The sequence below is a fragment of the Colobus angolensis genome, unplaced genomic scaffold (genome assembly GCF_000951035.1).
Source record: "Colobus angolensis palliatus isolate OR3802 unplaced genomic scaffold, Cang.pa_1.0 Scaffold15, whole genome shotgun sequence".
Classification (NCBI taxonomy): Eukaryota; Metazoa; Chordata; class Mammalia; order Primates; family Cercopithecidae; genus Colobus; species Colobus angolensis.
Window position 1 is genome coordinate 5366412 of NW_012114599.1, and position 24146 is coordinate 5390557.

At 45.2% G+C, this 24146-nt stretch overlaps 1 protein-coding gene across 1 annotated transcript in view; it reads left to right on the forward strand.

The window, feature by feature from the left end:
• ABCG5 (ATP-binding cassette, sub-family G (WHITE), member 5) overlaps positions 1-24146 on the forward strand; it is a 26066-nt gene that overhangs the window by 574 nt on the left and 1346 nt on the right. Inside the window, exons 2-12 of the mRNA XM_011935901.1 lie at positions 537-658; positions 5745-5881; positions 5960-6058; positions 9770-9902; positions 11397-11536; positions 12906-13035; positions 13493-13706; positions 13807-14012; positions 14981-15119; positions 17797-17982; positions 23248-23360. Of these exons, the coding sequence (XP_011791291.1) occupies positions 537-658; positions 5745-5881; positions 5960-6058; positions 9770-9902; positions 11397-11536; positions 12906-13035; positions 13493-13706; positions 13807-14012; positions 14981-15119; positions 17797-17982; positions 23248-23360 (1619 nt within the window). The remainder of the gene's footprint in view (positions 1-536; positions 659-5744; positions 5882-5959; positions 6059-9769; positions 9903-11396; positions 11537-12905; positions 13036-13492; positions 13707-13806; positions 14013-14980; positions 15120-17796; positions 17983-23247; positions 23361-24146) is intronic.

Consider the following 24146-nt stretch of genomic DNA (forward strand, 5'->3'; position numbering starts at 1 on the left):
GTGATCCGCCCGTCTCAGCCTCCCAAAGTGCTGGGATTACAGGCTTGAGCCACCGCGCCCGGCCCTGGGTTCCCTCTTTAGTAGATCGGGTGGAGAGAGGAGAGGGAGAAGGGCTGTGCTGGGAAATGTGGAGCGACAGTGAATGGCCCCTCCCCCTGCCCAGGGAAGGGCCTGGGCGTAAACAAAGTGGCAGCAGTGCCCTGCCTACCCCAGTGTCTACGGCCTGCCCTCTGTGGATGGGAACGGGGGTACTGGGAATGCAAGGAATCTTGAAACCTGGTGAAGGAATGCAGGGACAGCCACCTCCCAGCCAAATGGACAGGACATTCGGAGCAACTCCAGCACAGGCCCCCTCCCTGGGGCAGCCTCAGTCGCTATCTGCCAGGTTCTACAGAGGAGGGCGCTGAGGCTGAAACGTTAGGAGCCTGTCCGGAGACAACTGGGGTGGGGCACAGGTGGGATCAATGCTGGGGACCCGGGTGTAGTCCCTTCCAGGGCCCCAAGCTGCCTTTGCCTTCCTGGGATTTCCTTTAAAGCCACCGCGTGAGGCCCTGGTGGGACATCACATCTTGCCAGCAGCAGTGGACCAGGCAGATCCTCAAAGATGTCTCCTTGTACGTGGAGAGCGGGCAGATTATGTGCATCCTAGGAAGCTCAGGTAAGCTTGGGAAGGAGGATTCTAAAAAGGCTTTGGCTTGAGTTAAACTCCACATTGAAGAAACAGATTAAGTTGTAGCAAGAAAGCCACAGGTTTGATATTAGAATGAAATCTAATGATGTCTGACTGTGAATGGAACTGCTACCAACGTGAAATCTTTAGAAAGATCCTTGAAAGAGTATAAAATCCTGCCTAACATATACGTGAATTCATATTTCAAAATATGAAAAGCCCCCACAGTTCCATAGCATATAAAAGTACTCAGAAAACACAGTTTCCCCTATCTGTACACTGCCTAGAGAAAGGAAAAGGATTAAATAAGCACAAAAATGCCCCTTAAGCCCCTATCTTTGATTCCACTGGTCCTGTTTTATGATGGTATATTTTGCACATACAATCAAGAATAGAGAATAGGCTGGGCACAGTGGCTCACGACTGTAATGCCAGCAGCTTGGGAGGCTGAAGTGAGAGGATCACTTGAGCCCAGGAGTTTGAGACCAACCTAAGCAACATAGTGGGACCCCATCTCTACAAAAAAATACAAAAGTTAGCCGGGCATGATGGTGCATGTCTGCGGTCCCAGCTACTCAGGAGGCTGAGGTGGGAGAATTGCTTGAGCCCAGGAGGTTAAGACTGCAGTGAGCTGAGATAGCGCTTAAGACTGCAGTGAGCTGAGATAGCGCCACTGCACTCTGTTGCCTGGGCAACAGAGCAAGACCCTGTCTCAAAAAAAAAAAAGAGGAATTCCCAGACTGTCTCAGTCCATTCAGGCTGCTAAAACAAAATAGACTGAGTGGCTTATAAAAATCATAAATTTTTTTCTCACAGTTCTAGGGGCTGGAAAGTCCAAGATCAAGAGGTCAACAGATTCGGTGTCTGGTGAGGAAGACTTCCTCCTAGACAGCCATTTTTTCACCCTAACCTTGCGTGGCAGAAGTGGGGAGGGGTCTCTGAGTTATTCATCCCAATTGTAAGAGCTCTCCATAACCTAATCATCTCCCAATATCACCTCCTTGCATGCCCCACCTCCTAATACCATCATCTTGGGTAAGATTTCAACATATGAATTTTAGGGAGACATAAACATTCAGACCATAGCACTGACTAAAGCTGTTACACTTTTCAAAGACTTTCTGTCAGTTCTTATTTCCATTTTTAACCAGTATCTAGCTGTACACATGTACCGTAACATTCGGGGTCATTCTCCGCTTCCTTTTGATAAATATAGTGCGCTTCTTTAAAAAGAAAAAAAAACTGCCTCTTCTCCTTTAACAAATTGTCACATGTTGTCGTCCTTATAAAGAATTAAACAGGGTGACATTTAGCACCCTTCTCAGAAGTGTGTCCCACTTCTAAGAACAACAAGAGATGGAACCCCCCATCTCAGAAGTGCACTCCAAAGGCCAATGTTGTGTTTCATGTACATACAGCAGGACAGTGGGAGGGGCTCTTGATTGGGGTGGGGGTGAGGGCTGGTTTCTGATGAGATGCCTAATCATGGCTTTCGGACAATGCCTACCCTTTATACTGAAATGAATCCACAGTGGGCTGCAAGTTCTACAAGGGCAGGGACTATATTCTGCTGTATCCTTATCACCTAGAACAGGGTCGGTCACATAGTGGGTGCTTCATAAATATTTGTTGAATAAAGGAGTAAAATAATTTTATGAATTACTCCATAGTATTGCATAAAATGACAATTCCATTGGCGTCTTATCTCAAGCAGTGTTATCTATCAAATTTTTATTAGCGAGGCAAAAGATGATGACATATATGTTCAAAGTCTCACTAGAGCATAGTCTAAAGCAAGGCTGCCTAGAGCCATCTGACCCCAGGGGAACTCCAACTTAAACTTATTTGAATTGTTATTTGCTGTTGAGGAGGGCGTAGACTCTGGATTGGATGCTTTTTTGCAGATTATTTAGTTGCAAATGATTTCTGTCCTATTAGAAAAGAAAACCACAAATGTCATAGTTTTATTGCCCTTTAGGGCATTAACCATTTTTGTGTTTAACTTTGTTATCTTATTCCAACCTTCTTTTCCCCACTGTCTATACATATCAATTTCTCATATTCTTTTTTTTTTTTTTGAGATGGAATATCACTCACTCTGTCACCCAGGAGTGCAGTGGTGTGATCTCGGCTCACTGCGACCTCCACCTCCCAGGTTCAAGCAATTCTCCTGCCTCACCTCCTGAGTAGCTGGGATTACAGGCGCCCGCCACCACACTCAGTTAATTTTTGTATTTTCAGTCCAGACTCGTTTTCACCATGTTAACCAGGCTGGTCGCAAACGCCTGACCTCAGGCTGCCTGCTTCAGCCTCCTAAAGTGCTGTTTTACAGGCATGAGCCACCACGCCCAGCCTGTCATATCCTCTTTTGAATGAGCTTTGTCATCTTGCTGGTTCCCTAATTAATGAGTTAATAAATATTTGACATGTTTTTTTAAAAACTAAATTCATTATCTATTGTAAAAAAAAAAAACAAAAACAGTATCCCACAATTTAGTGGCTTAAAACAACACCATTCATGATCTCTCAGGATGTCTATGAATCAGGACTCTGGAAGTGACTTGGTTAGGTAGTTCTGTCTTGGGATCCCTCCCAGAGAAGTATACACTGGATGTGGCAACAATGAAGTGGATTTTATATCCCTGGGGAGGCCAGTTTTGAGGAAGTGGTGGGGTTGGACTCAGGCTGCAGGATATCTGCAGCTTCTGCCAGAGTTCAGATTGGATCCGAAAAATATAAAGCCACGGTGGCTCTGGTTAGAAGAACCACACAACTGAAATTACAGGGCACATTTTGAAAGACAATCCCAATGAAGTCACATTTTGTTTCTTTGTAATGGGTTTTCCTCTCTTTCCCCACTCTGACCACCCCGTGAACACGCTGGGGCTAATTCTGAGTTTTGTCAGTTATGCATTAGAAAAGAAGACAGCTGCTAAGGGAGTTGATTCATCTTTGTACCTCTCAGAGCAACAAGCAAGTTTCTTCAAAATATTTCAACAAGGGCCAGGTGCAGTTGCTCACACCTGTAATCCCAGCACTTTGGGAGGCCGAGGCAGGCGGTTCACCTGAGGTCAGGAGTTCAAGACCAGCCTGACCAACATGGTGAAACCCCATGTCTACAAAAATACAAAAATTAGCCGGGTGTGGTGGCAGACGCCTGTAATCCTAGCTACTCGGGAGGCTGAGGCAGGAGAATTATTTGAACCTGGGAGATGGTGGTTGCAGTGAGCTGGGATCTTGCCACTGCACTCCAGCCTGGGCAATAGAGTGAGACTCTATCTCAATAAATAAATAAATAAATAAATAAATAAAGGGCCGGGTGCGATGGCTCACACCTGTAATCCCAGCACTTTGGGAGGCCGAGGTGGGCGGATCACAAAGTCAAGAGATTGAGACCATCCTGGGCTAATGCAGTGAAACCCCATCTGTACTAAAAATACAAAAACTTAGCCGGGCGTGGTGGTCTGTGCCTGTAGTCCCAGCTACTCGGGAGGCTGAGGCAGGAGAATGGCGCGAACCCAGGAGGCGGAGCTGGCAGTGAGCTGAGATTGTGCCACTGCACTCCAGTGTGGGCAACAGAGCGAGATTCTGTCTCAAAATAATAATAATAATAATAATAATAATAATAATAATGATAATGATAATAATATTTCAACAAAAGATCTCTTTGGCTCTGCACAGCCATCTCATGAGCAGATTTCTCTTGCTATCTTCCCAGATAGTTCAGAACTTCCTGCCTATTTCTCTGTTATGAATCCCAACTTCTCAGCCTCCTTGGATAGAAAAGGCCTGGGAGGTCTATTCTGTCTCCATGAACTCTGGGTCTGTGGTAAATTTGTGTCCAGTATGACTGAGGGGGCATCAGGCTGTTGTCTAAAGGCATCACCTAACCTTTAACCTTAGAACAAAGGGGTGGCTCACGCCTGTAATCCTAGCACTTTGGGAGGCTGAGGCAGGAGGATCACCTGAGGTCAGGAGTTCGAGACCAGCCTGGCCAACATGGTGAAACCTCGTCTCTACTAAAAATACAAAAATTAGCTCGGTGTGACAGTGCATGCCTGTAATCCCAGCTACTCAGGAGGCTGAGGCAGGAGAATGGGTTGAACCTGAGAAGCGGAGGTTGCAGTGAGCCGAGACTGTGCCACTGGACTCCAGTCTGGGTGACAGAGCGAGACTCAGTCTCACTCAAAAAGAAAAAAAAAAGAAAGAAAGGAAAAAGAAAAAAGCAAACCAAGGCAGGCATTATTCCGCAGTCACCTCCAGCAGGCAGGCAGTTCACCACAGCCCCTCTGTGGGAACCTTCCTAGTGACATCCAGCTAGGCTGTGCCCCAGGCTCTAGTGTAGGCTGTGGCCAACTTGGTTTTACCAAAGGACTTACCAAGTCAGTGCTTCTCAACCTCCACTGAAGCAGATCTGACTCAGCAGGTCGCAGGTGGGGCCTGGGGCTCTGCATTTCTGGCAAGCTCTCAGGGGTTGCTGATGCTCCCTGCTTTGTGAGCAAGGCTCTAGACAATGTCACCTACATCCAGGTACAACCAGACCGCCCCAGGGGGGCCACAAAAAGAAATCCGTCCTAGGATCCAAACGTTTCCAAGAGTCTTGGCTTTCCTCTTATTCTGATACCTATAGGTATTTTGTTATTCAATCCAAAACAGGTTTTTTTTTTTTTTGTATTTTTTTTAGTAGAGATGGGGTTTCACCGTGTTAGCCAGGATGGTCTCGATCTCCTGACCTCGTGATCCGCCCGTCTCGGCCTCCCAAAGCAAAACAGTTTTAAAGGCAAACAAACAAGCAGAGAAAGCACCTTTGGTCTTGACCCAGATGAAAGAAATGGCATGTCTCCTCTCACTCAGGGGACAATCCAAAGACCCATTTGCGCGTGAGACTGCTGCACGCACAGTGCGCGCTCTACAGGCCAGGGCCTGTATCCTGCTGTATCCTTAATACCTAGAACAGGATCCCTGACGTAGCACTTCTGGCACGCGGGGTCATGCCCACACAGAGGGTCTCGGGAAGCTCCTCCAAGGCCGGCACAGAGGGGTTCCCCCAGGGCCTTCTGTTGTCGCCCCACAGGTTCCGGGAAGACCACGCTGCTGGACGCCATGTCCGGGAGGCTGCGGCGCACGGGGACCTTCCTGGGGGAGGTGTATGTGAACGGCCGGGCGCTGCGCCGGGAGCAGTTCCAGGACTGCTTCTCCTACGTCCTGCAGGTGGGCGCGTCCCCCACATCCCTGGCTCCCCGCCCGCCCCGGGGGCTCGGGCTACACTGACGCCCGAGTCTCCCGCAGAGCGACACCCTGCTGAGCAGCCTCAGCGTGCGCGAGACGCTGCGCTACACCGCGCTGCTGGCCATCCGCCGCGGCAACCCCGGCTTCTTCCAGAAGAAGGTGGGTGCAGCCCCCCGCTCACAGCGGGCAAACTGAGTACCTTTGCACCCCCCGCTGGCCTCCTCTCTTCGCCTACGCTTGCCCATTACTCCCCTTTGCTCGTCACTCCTTCACTCTAGGGCGCGCCCTGCGCCTTGCACCGTGTACCCTGTGCTGCCCGAGAGGGCAGCCCCTAGTCACATGTGCTTTTGGAAGACTTGAAATGTCACTAGTCCAGACTGAAACGTGCTCTGAGCGCAAAATACACATCAGATTTCAGACTCTGAGTCTGAGAAAAACAGAATGTGAAAAAGCCCATGAAGAATTTTTAGGTCTGGCAGGGTGGGCTCACACCTGTAATTCCAGCACTTTGGGAGGCCAAGACGGGAGGATTTCTTGAGTCTAGAAGTTTGAGACCAGCCTGGGCAACATAGTGAGACTCAGTCTCTACAAAAAATACAAAAATTAGTTGGGCGTGGTGTCGTGCGCCTGCACTCCCAGCTGCTCAGGAGGCTGAGGCAGGAGGATCTCTTGAACCCAGGAGGTCGAGGCTGCAGGGAGCTATGATTGCACCATTGCACTCCAGCCTGAAGGACGAAAGGAGACCCTGTCTTTACCAACCAACTAAATAAATAAATATAAATAAATAAATACATTTCAAAAAGTATTGATTACAGGTTGAAATGGTATTTTTGGCTGTAAATAATATGTTATTCAAATTTCACCTGTTTCTTTTTACTTTTCAAAATATGGCTACTAAAATATTTCATTTCTGTCTGTGGCTTGCACTACCCTTCTCTGGGACCATGCTGTTCTACAAGTTCCCTGTTTGAACAGATACAGTTATTTTTGCCACTGATTTTTCTCAGCTTGCTTGGAGACATCTTGAATGTGCCTCGTCCAAACTGGACTGAGTTAATGAAGGAAGAAACAATTGAATTGTCAACTCCTTCTAGGTTCCAATCTCTTTCTTAATTGTCTCCAGTTTGGAAGTAGCCACAAGTAAACCCACCGGGGACCTTACCTGGAAACTGCTTCATTTCTCTCGAGACTGGGAAGGCCCACAGGCACCCAGGGAACCAATGACAGGTGGACATGCCTCCTTCAAGGGGCACAGCTCCCTGGGAGCAGGAGAACTCCTGATAGCAGAGTTTTCTCCAATTGTGAGTCCTTTCTCAGCAAATCCAGCCCACAGCGTGTAAAATCCTGACAAGTAATTCAGTGGGAAGGAAGTGCTGATTATAATAAAGGAGATAGCATGGCAGATCTGCTTCTGTCCTTGGAAGAACCTGGAAATAAAGCATGGCCAAAGTGAGCAGGCTGTGTCTGCGGGGCTGTTGGCTAAGGCTCAGGCTTCCTGGACCGCTTGAGAGAGCCCAGACAGTCCTCTCAATCCTGGCCCTGTCATTTGCTAATGGCATTATCTTGGGCAAGTTATGGACCTCTCTCTGTTTTCTCCTCTATAAAAATACAATAAGAATGCATTTCTCCTGGGTTTGATGTGAGGAATACATCAGATTATGTGAAAGCACAGAGCATGGAGGGTTGAACTTGATCATCCCAATGATCCTTACAAGGTCCTCACAATAGTCCTTACAAGGACTCTGAATTCCATTTCCAACAGTGTTTCCAAAATATGGGAGAGCATTCCTGCTGGGGTGTGAAACCTCTGAGACAAATTAAGTAAATGTCTTCTCTGTCCATCCCTTCCAAGCCAGGAGGGGCAAGCTTACTCCTTATGATGTTACAGAGACGAGAAGGAGGCTCAGGAATCTACCCTGGCTGGTGAGCACAGAAATCTCACAGTGTCAAGCAAAGCTTAATTCCAGGATCCTTCTACCCTGATGGCAAGAGAAGACCTTTCTTTTTTTCCAGAATATATCATGCTAGTTTATTTATGCATTTTTCACCTTCTCGTTATTCCTTTGTACCTATTTCAGACATGTCCATTCTTTGGGTGGGTCAAAGCTACATCTACGCTGTCAACCCCACTCCCTGACTCCTCTTGAATGTAGGTCCACAAGTCATTCCCTCTTCTTCTGCAATCTAGCTTATTGTTTTTTAATGCAATGGTTTTGTTTCCATTTTCATAACAGGGCCTTATTAGGGGTGTCTGGAAACAAAACTCATTACCATATGAGTATCTTCCATCTCTTTCTGCTTTCCCCCTGGGGTTTCTGCAGCTAGAGGTAATCAGTATGGGAGGACAGAAACAGATTTGTGAACAGGTCTCTGGAGAGGAGATAAGCTGGGGAAGGAAAGACAGAGAGGGAGGAAAAGCGCCAAGCTTCTTGATTAGAAAGTCAGTAAAGAATTTTTTTTAGTTGTTATTGTTTTGGGGGAGTTGAGAATGAAGAGGAAAAAGGGTTTCAGGGAGCTGCAGGGTTTAAGTAGAGTGAAGACAATTGGAAGAAAGGGAATTTTAGATGTGGCTGGAGGTTATAAATTGGGTCCCCCTTAAAGTCCTTAAATAAGTTCAAATAAAGATTGGAATTATTTTTAATTACTTCTGAAGACTGGATTATATGTCTCTGATGCGAAATCACACTGAGATTGTACCACACGGGACCCCAGCACTTATTTGGGTTATACAGTGGCAAACAGGTTTAGTTCAAATCAGGTTGGATTTTTTTTAAACATATAAAGCATTTATTATAATAAAGTTTCGAAACCCAAACACTTATAAAGGTAAGTGATATTGTAATCATGACTTTGGGGGATTTTTCTGTATGTGCTGCAGTGATTGTGGCTCCTGCAAATAGGAGTTTAATGAAGTATCCATTGTTTCCTGGCTAATTTTCCTGAAGCAAGTGTAAGCAGTTTTTGTTCTAGGGAATCTTATTTTATTTTATTTTATTTGTTTATTATTATTATTTTTTAAGTCAGAGTCTTGCTCTGTCACCCAGGTTGGAGTGCAGTGGCGCCATCTTGCCTCACTGCAACCTTGGCCTCCTGGGTTCAAGCCATTCTCCTACCTCAGCCTCCCGAGTAGCTGGGATTACTGGTGCCCGCCGCCACACCCAGCTAATTTCTGTATTTTTAGAACAGACAGGGTTTCACCATGTTGGCTAGGATAGTCTCGAACTCCTGACCTCAAGTGATCCACCCATCTCGACCTCCCAAAGTGCTGGGATTACAGGTACGAGCCGCCATGCCAGGCCTATTTTATTTTATTTTATTTTGTTCTATTTTATTTTATTTTTGAGACAGGGTCTTGCTCTGTCGCCTAGGCTGGAGTGCAGCGGTGCCATCATGGCTAACTGTGGTCTCAACCTCCTGGGATCAAGCCATCCTCCTGTCTAAGCATCCCGAGTAGCTGGGACCACAGGCATGTGCCAGCACACCCGGCTAATTTATTGTTTCTTTTTTTGTAGAGACAGGGTCTCTCTTTGTTCCGCAAGCTGGTCTCAAACTCCTGTCCTCAAGCAATTCTCCCTCCTCGGCCTTCCAAAGTATTGGGATTACAGGCATGTGCCACTGCACCCAGCCTCTGGGGACGTTTTAAAAAATGCGTATTATTTATTTAAATCGGACACATGTATTATATTATGATTTAAGTCAAATTGGATCATATTATTATCAAAGACGTGCTTTCTCCAGGGTGTGGTGAGTCTGGAAGTGGCCCTTGGATTCTTGGGGGGTGTGTTGCCTCTTTCATGTCCTCCCCAGCCCATGAATTGAAATAGCACCCACAGCCACGCCCAGCCTTCCTGTAATTTGTGTCTCCTGCAGGTGGAGGCCATCATGGCAGAGCTGAGTCTGAGCCATGTGGCAGACCGACTGATTGGCAACTACAACTTGGGGGGCATTTCCATTGGTGAGCGGCGCCGGGTCTCCATCGCAGCCCAGCTGCTCCAGGATCCCAGTAAGTGGCACCCAGAACTGTTACTAGTTGCTGCCTGGACATCTTCTGTGTGTCTGCAGATACTTTGGGCCCTGTCTTCACAGTCCTCATTCGGAAAGGGGCTTGTGTGCAACTGAAATCATAGATTTTTCAAACTGGGGACCCAGTTTTTTCAGAAATGCTGTATAGTTCATTTCCTGATGTGATTCCATCATCCAAACAAAACAGCTCCTGGACCCGGAAGCGTTGCACTGGTGTTGAGTGTTCCATTGGCATTTTCCATGAATACGGAGCCTTGCCCTGCCAATCATTTCTTCTCACCAGGGGAATACTACTGTGTGGGCTGGGGAAAACCAGTGAGTTTTGGTATGACTACAGGTGTTCATGAAATGGCAGGAATTAAAACAGGAATTTGAACGATAAACTCAAAAGTGTATATGTTGTGGGGAAGGGAGTATCAAAACAGAGTAGTTGATCCTCTGCCTGGTTTGGTCATTATCCCCATCACCTGGGGAAACCTCACTACTCATATGCAGCTGGAGAGGACAAACTGCATCTGGACCCTTTCTTTGCACTGTGGTAGACCAGGACTGCCTGTTCTTCAGATGGTGCTTGGTCACTAGAAGGCAAATAAGAGAGATGTTTTTAAGAGCCCTTGTCACTTTTCTTTTCTTTTTTTTTTTTGAGACAGTCTTGTTCTTGTCGCCCAGGCTGGAGTGCAGTGGTGCAATCTCGGCTCACTGCAACCTCCACCTCCAGGGTTCAAGTGATTCTCCTGCCTCAGCCTCCCGAGGAGTTGGGATGACAGGCACCCGCCACCACACCCGGCTAATTTTTGTACTTTTACTAGAGACAGGGTTTCACCATGTTGGCCAGGGTGGTCTCGAACTCCTGACCTCAGGTGATCTGCCCGCCTCATTAAAGGGGCAGCCTCAGCCTCCCAAAGTGTTGGCATTACAGGCGTGAGCCACTGCGCCCGGCCCCCTTGTCACTGTATAGGTAGAAATAAGTTACTTTAAACCCTCTAAAGAACCCAAATGCCTGCCACACTTCAGACCTTGTTTTATTGGTCAGATTTTTTTTCTTTTCTGTGCAAAGACCCTGCTGGTGTTGGAAAGTGTTACAGACATGAAATGAAGTTGTCTTTTTGACCAGCCTCCTCTCAGTCTTGTTTTAAAACAACTTGATGCCAGTCTGCCAGCCGTTGTTCTCTGGCAGGGTGCCCTGAGCAGAGCGCAGATGGCCCATAGTACCCTATAAGAGGCCTGATCTCCTTACTCCCTGTACCCTCGAGGATTTGAGCCCCACATGTGCTCCAGAGCTGGGAACTAGGCCCTTCCACATCAGGTCCTTTCTCCTGAGCTCAGGCTGAAAGCTAGTTTACACGTTTACTTCCCACTGCACACTGTTTGGATGTGGTGCAAACTCAATAAGGAACAGTTCAGAACTCCGAGTTTTAATCTCAGAGCCTGGGCTCTGCAGTGTCTCAGAAGTCTGGCCCTTCTTTGCTGGCAGAGGTCATGCTGTTTGATGAGCCGACCACAGGCCTGGACTGCATGACTGCTAATCAGATTGTCATCCTCCTGGTGGAACTGGCTCGCAAGAACCGAATTGTGGTTCTCACCATTCACCAGCCCCGTTCTGAGCTTTTTCAGGTAAGGGATTCAACTCGTAAAGGCCGGGTCTATGGTGTATTGAGCTGGGAATCGCAGGGGCAGGGGTAAGATTTGTACCAGTGGCCAGGCACGGTGGCTCACACTTGTAATTCCAGCACTTTGGGAGGCTGAGGCAGGAGGAGCACTTGAGGCCAGGAGTTTGAGTCCAGGCTGGGCAATAAAGTGAGACCCCCCACATCTCTGAAAAAAAAAAAAAAAAAGAAAGAAAGAAAAAGAAAAATTAGCCAGGCATGGTAGTGCACAACTGTGGTCCCAGCTACTTGGGAGGCTGAGGTGAGAGGATCACTTGAGCCCAGTAGGTCAAGGCTGCAGTGAGTCATGATCATGCCATTGCACTCTAGCCTGGGTGACAGAGCAAGACCTCATCTCAAACCAACCAACCAACCCACAAACAAACAAAATTAGTACTAGAGCAATTGGAGCCAACAGCTCCTGAAAGGGAAAGAGCAAAGGTTGAAAATTCACTTCTTTCAGCACCTACCATGTTCCAGATACTTTCTGTACATAGCTCATTTCATCTCCACAACACTCCTATGAGGTGTGTTTCAGGATATTCACCTTACGGAGGAAAAAAGTGAAACTTAGCAATGTTTCAAACTTCATAGTTGGGCATGGTGGTGTGTGCCTGTAATCCCAGCTATTCGGGAGGCTGAGGCAGGAGAATCACTTGAACCCAGGAGGTTGCAGAGAGCTGGGATCGTGCCACTGCACTCCAGCCTGGGTGACAGAGTGAGATTCCGTCTCAAAAACAACAACAAAAACAACAACAAAACAACAACAACTAATTGAGCCAAGATCACACAGTTATTAATAGTAAAAAACTAGCATTAGGCTTTCACAGCCAAGTTGGCTTCAAAGGCTTTTTCCATGAAATCATACAGATTTCCTTCCAAAAAAATCTCACTTTCTCCGCCCAGTATCCCTTTAGTTAGCTTTTATTTGCTTTTTATAGAGGAGGAGCTGAGATTTAAAATGAAAACAAAAAAACAAACCTAAGACCCACCCCAGCTCGCCCGAGGTCACTCACTTGGCTTGGCTGGGACTTAACCACAGGTCCAGTCACGCTTGTCTATCCCAGATATGAAGCTAGACCTCAGGATGGGAGGCAGCATGACCCACAGTGGTAGCCTAGGCTCACAAGGGTAGCGATGCACTTTGAATGTCTCCAAGAATACTGATGCAGGGCCAGGGTCATCGAAGGACTGACTGCTTAGAAATGCATTTCCCATAAGGACATGGCGACCATAAGGAATGCTTGACCTTGGGCCTGCATCAGTGTTCCCGGAGACATTCGAATTGCATCGCTACCCTTGTGATCACACACTAACTTTGTCTGTTGTCTGATCAGCTCTTTGACAAAATTGCCATCCTGAGCTTTGGAGAGCTGATTTTCTGTGGCACACCAGTGGAAATGCTTGATTTCTTCAATGACTGCGGTTACCCTTGTCCTGAACATTCAAACCCTTTTGACTTCTATAGTAAGTTTTTCTTTCACATTCCCCATCATGAATGTTTTTTAAACTTTCTCATCTCAGACTTCTGCCTGGATGACACGAGCTCTAGTGGGTTTGATTTTTGCTTTTGTTTTTGTGCTTTATACTCTTCAAGGAATTAATTTGGCCGGATCAATTAACTTGCCAAAGATGACTATCAGAATGAGGTCAGGGATCTCTCTCAAACAAATTGACTCACTGCTACTACTTTATCAGAGCATAATTAGCTGAGCTTGGGAATTCTCCCAGATAATCCCAGTGGGATCCTCAAGGCCCTGCTGGGATGCTTTAAAGTATTCTGATTTTATAGGTGGGCATTAACCACAAATTTTATCTTGATGGGATGAGGTATTATGGCCAGTACTCCTGTACCAATTGTACATCCATGTGCATACATGCATTTAAAAACACATGGGTGACATCTTTTGGGAAAAACTTTCAGTGGACCTGACGTCAGTGGATACCCAAAGCAAGGAACGGGAAATAGAAACCTACAAGAGAGTCCAGATGATAGAATCTGCCTACAAGAAATCAGCAATTTGTCATAAAACTTTGGAGAATATTGAAAGAACAAAACACCTGAAAACATTACCGATGGTTCCTTTCAAAACCAAAGATTCTCCCGGAGTTTTCTCCAAACTGGGTGTTCTCCTGAGGTAAGAGGCTCACAAATGTGAGCAATGCCCGTTGGAGGTCTTTAGCCATCCCCCAATAACAGTTCTGAAAAGGAATTAAAACAGGGTTGTTTATTTTCAGGAGAGTGACAAGAAACTTGGTGAGAAATAAGCTGGCAGTGATGATGCGTCTCCTTCAGAATCTGACCATGGGTTTGTTCCTCCTCTTCTTCCTTCTGCGGGTCCAGAACAATGTGCTAAAGGGTGCTATCCAGGACCGCGTGGGTCTCCTTTACATGTTTGTGGGCTCCACCCCGTACACAGGCATGCTCAACGCTGTGAATCTGTGTAAGTGCCCACGTGCTGGAGGTCCACCTCTTTCTCCCTAAATACCTCCCTTCTCCAGCTGTAACCTTACAAAAGTCCACCATTATAAGGGTATTTCTCTGAGCTCAACCCGGCCCTCTCCGGATTCCCTCTCTGGGGAAAGGCAACTATTGAGTTACCAACACATTATTATGAATGAGCTCACCAGGTGGATCTCTCTGAGGGCTAAGGATCCAGGGAAACGTCAAGTCACAATGCACTGGTGGGGAGAGTTTGAGGAGTTTTTCAAAAGATCATTCCTCCTATCTCATCTTGGCCACCTCGAATGCACGGCCCATGGGGGCTCGGCGACCAGGCCAACTGCGTGCCATTAGCTTCTTTTTGGAGCCGATTTTAGGACAGCCAGCACCTAATTTTCAAATTCAGTGGAACTCCAGAGACAACACCTGGTTGCCTAACGTTGCAGGAAGCTGGCGTTAGAGGGATTCCCCAAAGGCAACGCTGTTATGGAATAAGACCAAGGACTTAGCTGTTGTGAATTTGCCCTAGAGCTTGACATGAGGGGCAAAGCTAAGTGTCTGCATCTGCGGGGTTTGCCTGGCCTTCTGAGAGCAAGTCTAAAATGCAGGCTGCTGGTGGCAGGGGCGGGGCCGGGGGAGTCCTGCACAGAAAGGAGACAAAATGCTTCAAATCACTTATTCATGCCCCTTTTGCATGTACTTTTCTTGAATTGGTGACAATTCCTCACTTTAGAGAGAAGGAAATAAATGACATCTTTTGCAATTGTATTGCAATTCAGGTAGAGTGTAGATTTCTGGGATGGGAATTTATTGTCCTGTGGATGGCAGGTCCCCTCCTTCTATGACTAGGGAACTCTCCCTACCTGGTCCTCACCATCCAGCCCTGACAGACCTCACGTTCAGCTTGGGCTAGCCTTCCCCTTTCAGCTGGGTGGTGACTGACTTCTGAAACCTGCCTTCCATTCCTAGTTCCTGTGCTGCGAGCTGTCAGCGACCAGGAGAGTCAGGACGGCCTCTACCAGAAGTGGCAGATGCTGCTGGCCTACGTGCTGCACGTCCTCCCCTTCAGTGTCGTTGCCACGATGATTTTCAGCAGTGTGTGCTACTGGTGAGGGGTTGTTCTGTTTACCCAGGGCCGGGCTCCCATGGAGTCATGGAGCTAGTGGGACTTGTGCAGGGAGAGCTCCGGGGGGAAGTTCTCTGCTCCGAAGGATCTACACTTTGCCCACCAGTGTCTAGTGCAATGTCCTATCTTCCAGGACATTAATGCTATTGTAAATAGCCCAACTGTGGGCTGGAGGAGACCTGAGAACAAACCAACAAGGCGACACATGCCTGGGAATGGCCTGTCTCACATTCATGGCAGGGCTTGGGCCAGAGGAGAGGGCTCTGAAGTGGCTGGGACCCAGGTGCATGGGGGGCCCAGGGGTAGGGAGAAAACAGCCTGAGTGTAAAATCTTAAAACTGACACATTCAGAGGGTGGGAAGAGGACAGCAAGCCAACAGAGGAGGCAGAGGGTGATCAGGGAGGCAGAAAGAGAAGCAGGATTGGGCAGCATCAGAGAGGATGAGGAAGGAGAGAGTTTCAAGGAAGTGTTGTAAACACTTTGATATTGCAGGGGTTAAAGGAGGTGAGGTATAAGGGGAGGAGGCCATCGTAATTTTCCAAAAAGGAGCTTTGGTAGAGTCATGGGGGTGTAAGTCAGGTTTACAAGAAGGTAAGGTGTAAGATGGAGGAAGCAGATACTGTTTTGAGAAACTTGGTGTTACAGGGTAGGATGAAAAGAGGCAGTTACTTTAATCATGATCAAGTTCAAAAATGGTTGTTGTAGGATGTGGTAGATAAGACCATCAAAAAACATCAGATTGAGAGTAGATGAAAATGCAGCCAAAATTTGGATAAGTCAAAGAGGAAGTTTCCAGAGTAGACCAAGGTAGGAATAGGGGAATCAATAACATGGGATCAAGGATGCAAGCAGCTAGGGTCACACTTTCAAAGATGGGGTGCGGGAAGAGAGAGGGGGAGAGAGAGAATGAAAAATAGAGATGATGAAGATATCAAGAAATTCATGAAATGGGAGGTGGATTCAGCTGCTGAGCACTGGGGAGAGAGATTGCAACTGAGGAGGGGAAATTTTAAAGTAGAGGTTTATATCAGTCATAATGGACGTGCTATTAGAATTGTATCAAGACACAATGAGGAAATCTTAGGGGTCCAAGGGCCAGTTGAGGCAAGGTGGCAGAGGGGATCCAGTTAGTGCGGCAATAGGCATTGTCCAGCACACCTTCCATTGCTTAAGGGAGACTAGGGTCCCCAGATGTGGGAACTGATAAGGCAAAGAATGGCAGAAGGGGCCGCGTCTGTGGCAGTGAGGGCACGGGGGAAGTGAGAGGCAGGAGGCCATGATCAGAGAGAGTGTCCTCAGACTCTGAAATCCTGGGAGTGAAACCATTTTGAGTAATATTTAAGTCCAAGACATGGTGAGTGATGAAGATTAGGTAGCTGGAGCCACTGGAATTGAGATTAGCTAATTAGGAACCACTGATGTGGATGGCTCATCAGGAAGGTTAAAGAGCTTGAGGAAAATGATAGTGGAGAGGAGCAGAAAGAATGATTCTGGTCCAGATGCTATAAAATAATCAAAGGTGAGAGGATGTTTTAAACATCACAGAAGACAACAATGAGGAATGGCATTAATAGCATAGGCAAACTTCATGATTTGTACAGAGGAAAAGCAGATGGCCTTGAAGAGGAAGTGGTAAGGAGGGGTGAGTATAAGACATGCCAACCTTTTCTGCTTACTCTACAAATGGGATAAAGCGCAGCCATGCCTAATGGTCGTTGAAGACATGCTATCACCAGGGAAATGTAATTTGGAGAAAGGAATATAAGAGGAAAGGTACATGGATATAGGGTGGTTTGTTTGCCAGAAAACGAAGGTCAGGCCAGGCACAGTGGCTCATGCCTATAATCCTAGCACTTTGGGAGGCTGAGGTGGGTGGATCACTTAAGGCCAGGAGTTCGAGACCAGCCTGGCCAACATGGCGAAACCCCATCTCTACTAAACACAAAAAAGTCAGCCGGGTGTGGTAGCACACGCCTGTAATCCTAGCTACTTGGGAGGCTGAGGCAGGAGAATCACTGGAACCCGGGAAGCAGAGGTTGCAATGAGCCAATGTACTCCAGTTTGAGCAACAGAGTGCAACTCTGTCTCAAAAAAGAAAACGAAGGTCAAATCAGTGGAAGGGGTTGGTAGAATAAAAGACAAGAATGGAATGGAGTAGGCCTGGGGAGGGCTAACCTGATCGAGGACACAAGAAGTGAGGGGTTTTCACACAGCAATAATCCCACAGAACAGAGATGAGGTTCAGGGAAGGGGTGCTGGGAGGCGGGTTGGGTGAGCCCATTAACATTCAGGTAGGTGTGGTGCTGGCTAGGCAGAACGTGGTTATTTATGAAGAAGTCTGTAGAGTTCAACAAGCCTGCTTCCTGCAGTGAGTTGTGACCATTGTCTAAGTAATTTAATGTTTTCCTATGAGAGCTGAAGGAGCTGTGAAAGGGAAAAGGTGGCTTCCAATGAGTTGCAGCCAATAGGAACAATCTGATGTAATAAATAGTCTCATGTTGGCTCTGTTCTGAAAAGGCCTTTCAAAGGGGAGTGTGGCTTGCCCTGCAAATGCCTCCCACCCACTCACCTCCAAGGATTTATTCATAGAGGCAAGTACAGTATTTTTCTTAAATGATAGCCCTTGGAGAGGAAACTGAAGAGCTTATGCTTTTCTAGGACGCTGGGCTTACATCCTGAGGTTGCCAGATTTGGATATTTCTCTGCTGCTGTCTTGGCCCCCCACTTAATTGGTGAATTTCTAACTCTTGTGCTACTTGGTATCATCCAAAATCCAAATATAGTCAACAGTGTAGTGGCTCTGCTGTCCATTGCGGGGGTGCTTGTTGGATCTGGATTGGTCAGGTAAGATATCATAATTCAAAAAATGTAGATTGGGATAACCTGTTATTCATGATCACCTAATAATTACTGAAGTAAAGGAATACCAGAGAACTGATAGTGGTTATGGATATTACCTTACAGTCTGGAGCATTTGTACTGCTCGTTAATCATTATTGCCTTAGACCTTGAACTGTTCATGTGTCCAATAAAATGTCTTTTTTATTGGGAATCAGGAACTGACAAGTTTATGTTATGATATGATTCACATGTAATAAGCCATTATACCAAGAGAAGAAAATCAGTCCAGATGTTCCAGGAAAAACTCACAGCCCAAGTCACAGGCTAAATAAATTGCATACATTAGTTCATTTCTGACCTGGTACTGTTGATTTTGTACTGCAGTTCTCAATTCCCAGTTATTCTTAGGAATTAAGGCTAGTCAGATAAAAAAAGAGCCTGCAGGATAAAAGACTGCTCCAAAGAGTATCAAGGCTTAAAGGACATGCACCAAATGATAGCAGTAATTATCTCTAGGTGATATTGATTTTAATTTTTTCTTCATATTTCCATATTTTATCAATGTTCTATAATGGGTAAGTATCATTTTATAACCAGGAAAAAATGCATCCACACACATTTTTAAAAAGCAGCAGCAAAAAGGGCAGAAAAGTTTAAAAGGCTAAAAAATGATCCCAGGCAGGTGGTGTGAGTGGGATCTAGTAAGTAATCTCTGGGTCCCCAAGGAAACATGAAGGCTGTTTCTTTGACTTAAACTTTAAAAAATCAAGTCAAAAAACAAAAACATTACTGAGCATCTACTATATAAAATTATATGTGTGTGTATTTAATTATTTAACTCTTAGAGCAATCCATTTTCAGAAAAGAAAATGAAGCTCAGACTTGACTTTGCTCAAGTCACACCACTATGAAGGCTGTGATGCATGTGACTTCCTGGAGAGAGGCTGACCTGAGTCAGAAACTTCCTCTATCACTTGCTAGTCTCTTTTCTATCTAAATTAGTTTCCTCATTTACAAAAAAGAGATCACTATTTCAACCCCACCACGATACCTCAAGGGATCATGAGAAGGAAAGAAAATAATCAATATGAAAACACATTATAAATTGTAGTGAGTTATATGAAGGTGAGATATTATATAAAGCAAAGTGAACTAGGCTTTGATCAATCCAGGAGGATATTTTTTCACACTAAGACCATTACATTGTATTTGTCCATGTTGCTTAAGTGGATTGTTAATATTTATGAAAAATGCAGAAATCAAATCCCACCAAGAGTACAGAGTCAAGCCAGCAACGTACAGAGCTAACCTTGGGCAGCATCTCCTCTTTTATATTATTTGAACCATTGTTTCAGTTAATCTGGTGCCATTTCATGTACAGACGATCCCTGACTTACGATTTTTTGAGAAAGTGATACTCGTTCTGTAGAAACCATATTTTGTTTCTGATTTTTTTGAGACGGAGTCTCACTCTACCGCCCAGACTGAAGTGCAGTGGCGCTATCTCAGCTCACTGCAACCTCCGCCTCCCAGGTCCAAGCGATTCTCATGCTACAGTCTCCTGAATAGCTGGGATTACAGGTGTGTGCCACCATGCTTGGCTAATTTTTGTATTTTTAGTAGAGATGGGGTTTCGCCATGTTGGCCAGGCTCGTCTCGAACTCCTGATCTCAAGTGATTTGCCCACCTCGGCCTCCCAAAGTGCTGGGATTACAGGCATGAGCCACCGCAACCAGCCTAGAAACTGTATTTTGAGTAGGCATATAATCATTCTGTTTTTTACTTTCAGAACAGGATTCAACAAATTTTGTTAAATATTCAACAATTTATTATAAAATAGGCTTTGTGTTAGAAAAATTTTCCCAACTGTAGGTTAATGTTAAGTGTTCTGAGCACATTTAAGGCAGACCAGGCTAAGCTGTAATGTTTGGTAGGCTAGGTGTCCTAAATGTGTTTTTGTTTTGTTTTGTTTTTTGTTTGTTTTGAGAGGGAATCTCTCTCTGTCACCCAGGCTGGCATGATCTTGGCTCACTGTAACCTCTGCCTCCCATGTTCAAGCGATTTTCCTGCCTCAGCCTCCCAAGTAGCTGGGATTACAGGACATACCATTATGCCTGGCTAATTTTTGTATTTTTAGTAGAGATGGGGTTTCACCATTTTGGCCAGGTTGGTCTCGAACTCCTGCCCTCAGGTGATCCGCTCACCTCAGCCTCCCAAACTGCTGGGATTACAGACGTGAGCCACCGCGTCTGGCCTTAAATGCATTTTTAACTTACAATATTTTCAACTTATGATGGATTTATCTGGAAGTAACCCCATCATAAGCAGCATTTGTATTGGGTTTTTAGGAAAAGGAGGTTAGTTGCTCTTTATTTTTTTGTTTCTTGAAATAGAGTCTCACTCACTGTGTCACCCAGGCTGGAATGCAGTGGCACGATCTCAGCTCACTGCAACCTCCGTCTCTTGGGTTCAAGCGATTCTCCTGCCTCAGTCTCCTGAATAGCTGGGATTACAGGTGCGTGCCACCACACCCGGCTAATTTTTGTATTAGTAGAGATGAGGTTTCACCAAGTTGGCCAGGCTAGTCGCAAACTCCTGACCTCAAGTGATTTCCCTGCCTCGGCCTCCCAAGGTGCTGGGATTACAGGTGTGAGCCACTGCGCCTGGTGGTTAATTTGCTCTTAAAAGGTAGGCAGTGGCAAAGAATATTAAATGCTCTCAGATTAGTTGCAAAATCTTAACATCCCAAGGCTTCACATGAATTCCACTTTCATCACTGAATTAAAACTCTGCTCTTAAAGGCCACATCAACCTGCTAGTCATTCCGTTTACCCATTTTCCTGCCCAGTCATCATCTTTCTAGGTGAACTGCCTGCGGCATTTGTGCTGTTGGCTCCCTTCTCCTTTAAACACAAAGGAAATTAGCTTTGCTGTTTTTTCTGCTTACAAAATCATGCAAGTTCTTGGGGGAAGAAATCTTCACAATATAAATATGGATAAGGAAGAAAGTAAAAGTTACCTGAAGTATCAGAGCCCAGAGTTAAATTTTGTTGTAGTTCTTGCTAGATTTTTATATACAATTTAACAAAGACGAAATCATCCTGTTGTATAAGATATAAAATATGCATACGTTTTTCCCATTTAACAACATAATATGAATTAGTTGGGTGTGGTGTCACGTGCGTGTAATTTCAGTTACTCAGGAGAGTGAGACAGGAGAATCACCTGAACCCAGGAGGCAGAGGCTGCGGTGAACCAAAATCGCGCCACTGCACTCCAGCCTATGTGACAGAGCAAGACTCAGTTTCAAAAAAAGAGACAAAAAAAGCACAAACCAACATAATGTGGGCAATGTCATGTCAATACATCTAGATCTATGGTTCCTCCCGCTGCTTCTCCTTCTGTCTGTGCCTTTCACTGATCCATTTGTCTCTCTCTGCCACTTGCACAGTTTGTTGGTTGTTCCCGAGGCTAGAGGCGCACTCTCTCTGAAGGCCCCCTTTGTTTTCTCTCTCAGCCTATCACACGCTACCTCCTGTCACGGTCTTCCTTTGCAGTAATAGATTATCCGCCTCTTGAAGGCAGCAGTTGTGTCTCATTCATCATTTTAGACCTTCTCAGCAGCCAGCCCAATTAGGCCTTGGACCATCAGGCCTGCAAACATTATTTGTTGAGTGAGTAAGTGAAACGACTCTGTCTTTGAACTGTATACACACTGCATCACTCACCAAATCATGTTGGTTTTCTTTTCTGATATCAAACCATAGGTGCATTTGGAACATTTGTGTTTGACTCTGTGTGGTATAGGGAGAAACAAAGGTGCACAGCTCCTACCTCAAAAAGATACCACCCTAGCCACTAGGCAACCACCCTCTCATGGCCATCATCCTGCTCCGGGCCTTTGTCATCTCATACTTGAACTTTTGTTGTAGTCTGTTTTTTTTTTTTTCTGTTCTTACTCTGCCCTCATTCTGGCCATCCTTCTTGCTGAAGTCACGTTAATTTTCTCAGAATGCTGATTTCAACGTGACCTTTCTCATTCATGGTCATTCAACCTCAACTCACGGCAAGGCCCTGAAATAGCTGTCTCAGGCTATTGTTCCGAGCTCCCTCCCACTGTTCCTTCACATCCTCTCCTCCAGTCTTTCTGGTCCAGTCAGTCCAAAATGCCGCCCTTGGTATGCCTGTACTCATACCATTTCTGCCTTCCTAGAATTTCCTTTCTGTTCCCCTAATTCCTTCCCAGAGTCCCACGTATCCTTTTCAATTAGTAACCTCTCAATGTGGTTAATTCAATGTTGTGCCTTAGGAAACTGACAATAACTGAAAGTTTGAGGACCACTTGGAAATAAGTGAACCCATAAATGCTAAATACAAGAACAGCACGGATGTGTGGTACACATTTTAATACTTTCTTGGCACAAATAGTTCACTACTGTGTATTTTTATAGTTTTAAGGATATAGTCTATATCTCCAACTACATTACAAGTTCTTTAGGGATAGGATGCGTCTTTTGAAGTTCTCAAGGTCCTAGAACTAGTGTCTTGCAACCAGAAAGAATTTTAAATCTTTTGATTGACAGGAAATATATGGTGGACTAAAAAGACCACAGTGTCAGTATAAAGTTTCACCTGAAATAGATTGGAGTGGAGACATATTACATTTTCACAATGAATGTTGGCTCGGTCTCTCCTTCCTTTTTCCTTTGTATTCTAGGTTAGTTCTAACTTTCTACACTGGTACCTTCAGCTTTCTGTGTAATCACAAATCTCCTCCTCCAATTGGTATGTGTTAGGTCTGTATTTTCTTGTATATTTATATCAATAGTGCTTACCAAAATAAGTAGACAGTAATCGTCTACTTGAGAGAACTGTTAAATTAAGGTCTTCACTCTAACAGGCTACCAAGCTGTGACTAAGAATGACAAAGTACTATGCTTACTGACTTGGAAGGATGTCTGAGACATGTTTGGCAGAAAGAGTAGGTTGGGAAAGAGCATGAAGAGTTTAATTCCATTTATATAAAACTTTATAAACACATATGCTATATATTATCAAAATGTTAACAATAGTTATTTCTAGGCAATGGTATTTCTTTATATTTTTCAATGTTGTTTGAAGGTTTTTTTTAATAGTGAGCATCATTTTTATAATAAAGAGATAGAAAACTATACTCATGTTGGGAAACATAAGGATTGCCTTTCTTTTCATTTGGTAGGACTATTGCCAGAGCCCACTGAATTTCATTTTTGTTTTCTTTTTCTTAAGAAACATACAAGAAATGCCCATTCCTTTTAAAATCATCAGTTATTTTACATTCCAAAAATATTCCAGTGAGATTCTTTTAGTCAATGAGTTCTACGGACTGAATTTCACTTGTGGTAAGTATTCTATTTGGGGATATTATTTTTGCATGTTACTCTGAGGAAGCAATTTACTGGAGGAAATGTATTTTTGAAATAAAAGCTGTGTTTCATAATAATTCAAGTTAAAACTCTGTCTTGAAATACGGTCCATTTTCTCTGATTTTTAAAATGAAAGAAAATAAGCAGTAGTCAAGTTAGTCTCCTGTCAAAGGTCAATAGGTAAGGGACATTCGGATGTTGTTAGAAAATGACAGACCTTATGTACACTGAGGTAAACTCTAGTATATTCGGGATAGACTCAGTTTCTGTATCTACTGAACACATTCAAGCAGGCTGAAGTGGCTTCTTTTTCCCCAAAATGTACATCGTACACAGCTAAGTAAAGCCACTTTTGGCAAAAGTCAGAAGGAGGACCAGGACAAGGACCTCATGGCCATTAGAAATCTCACGGTGGCTGGGCGCGGTGGCTCACACCTGTAATCCCAGCACTTTGGGAGGCCGAGGTGGGTGGATCACTTGAGGTCAAGAGTTCAAGACCAGCCTGGCCAACATGGCAAACCCCCGTCTCTACTAAAAATACAAAAATTAGCCGGGCGTGGTGGTGCATGCCTGTAATCCCAGCTACTCAGGAGGTTGAAGCATGAGAATCACTTGAACCCAGGAGGGTGAGGTTGCAGTGAGCCAAGACTGAGCCACTGCACTCCAGTCTGGGCAGCAGAGTGAAACTGTGTCTCAAAAAGAGAAATAAATAATGTGTGTTGGAAAGGATCAATACAAAACATGACTGCCCCCTGGGCACTA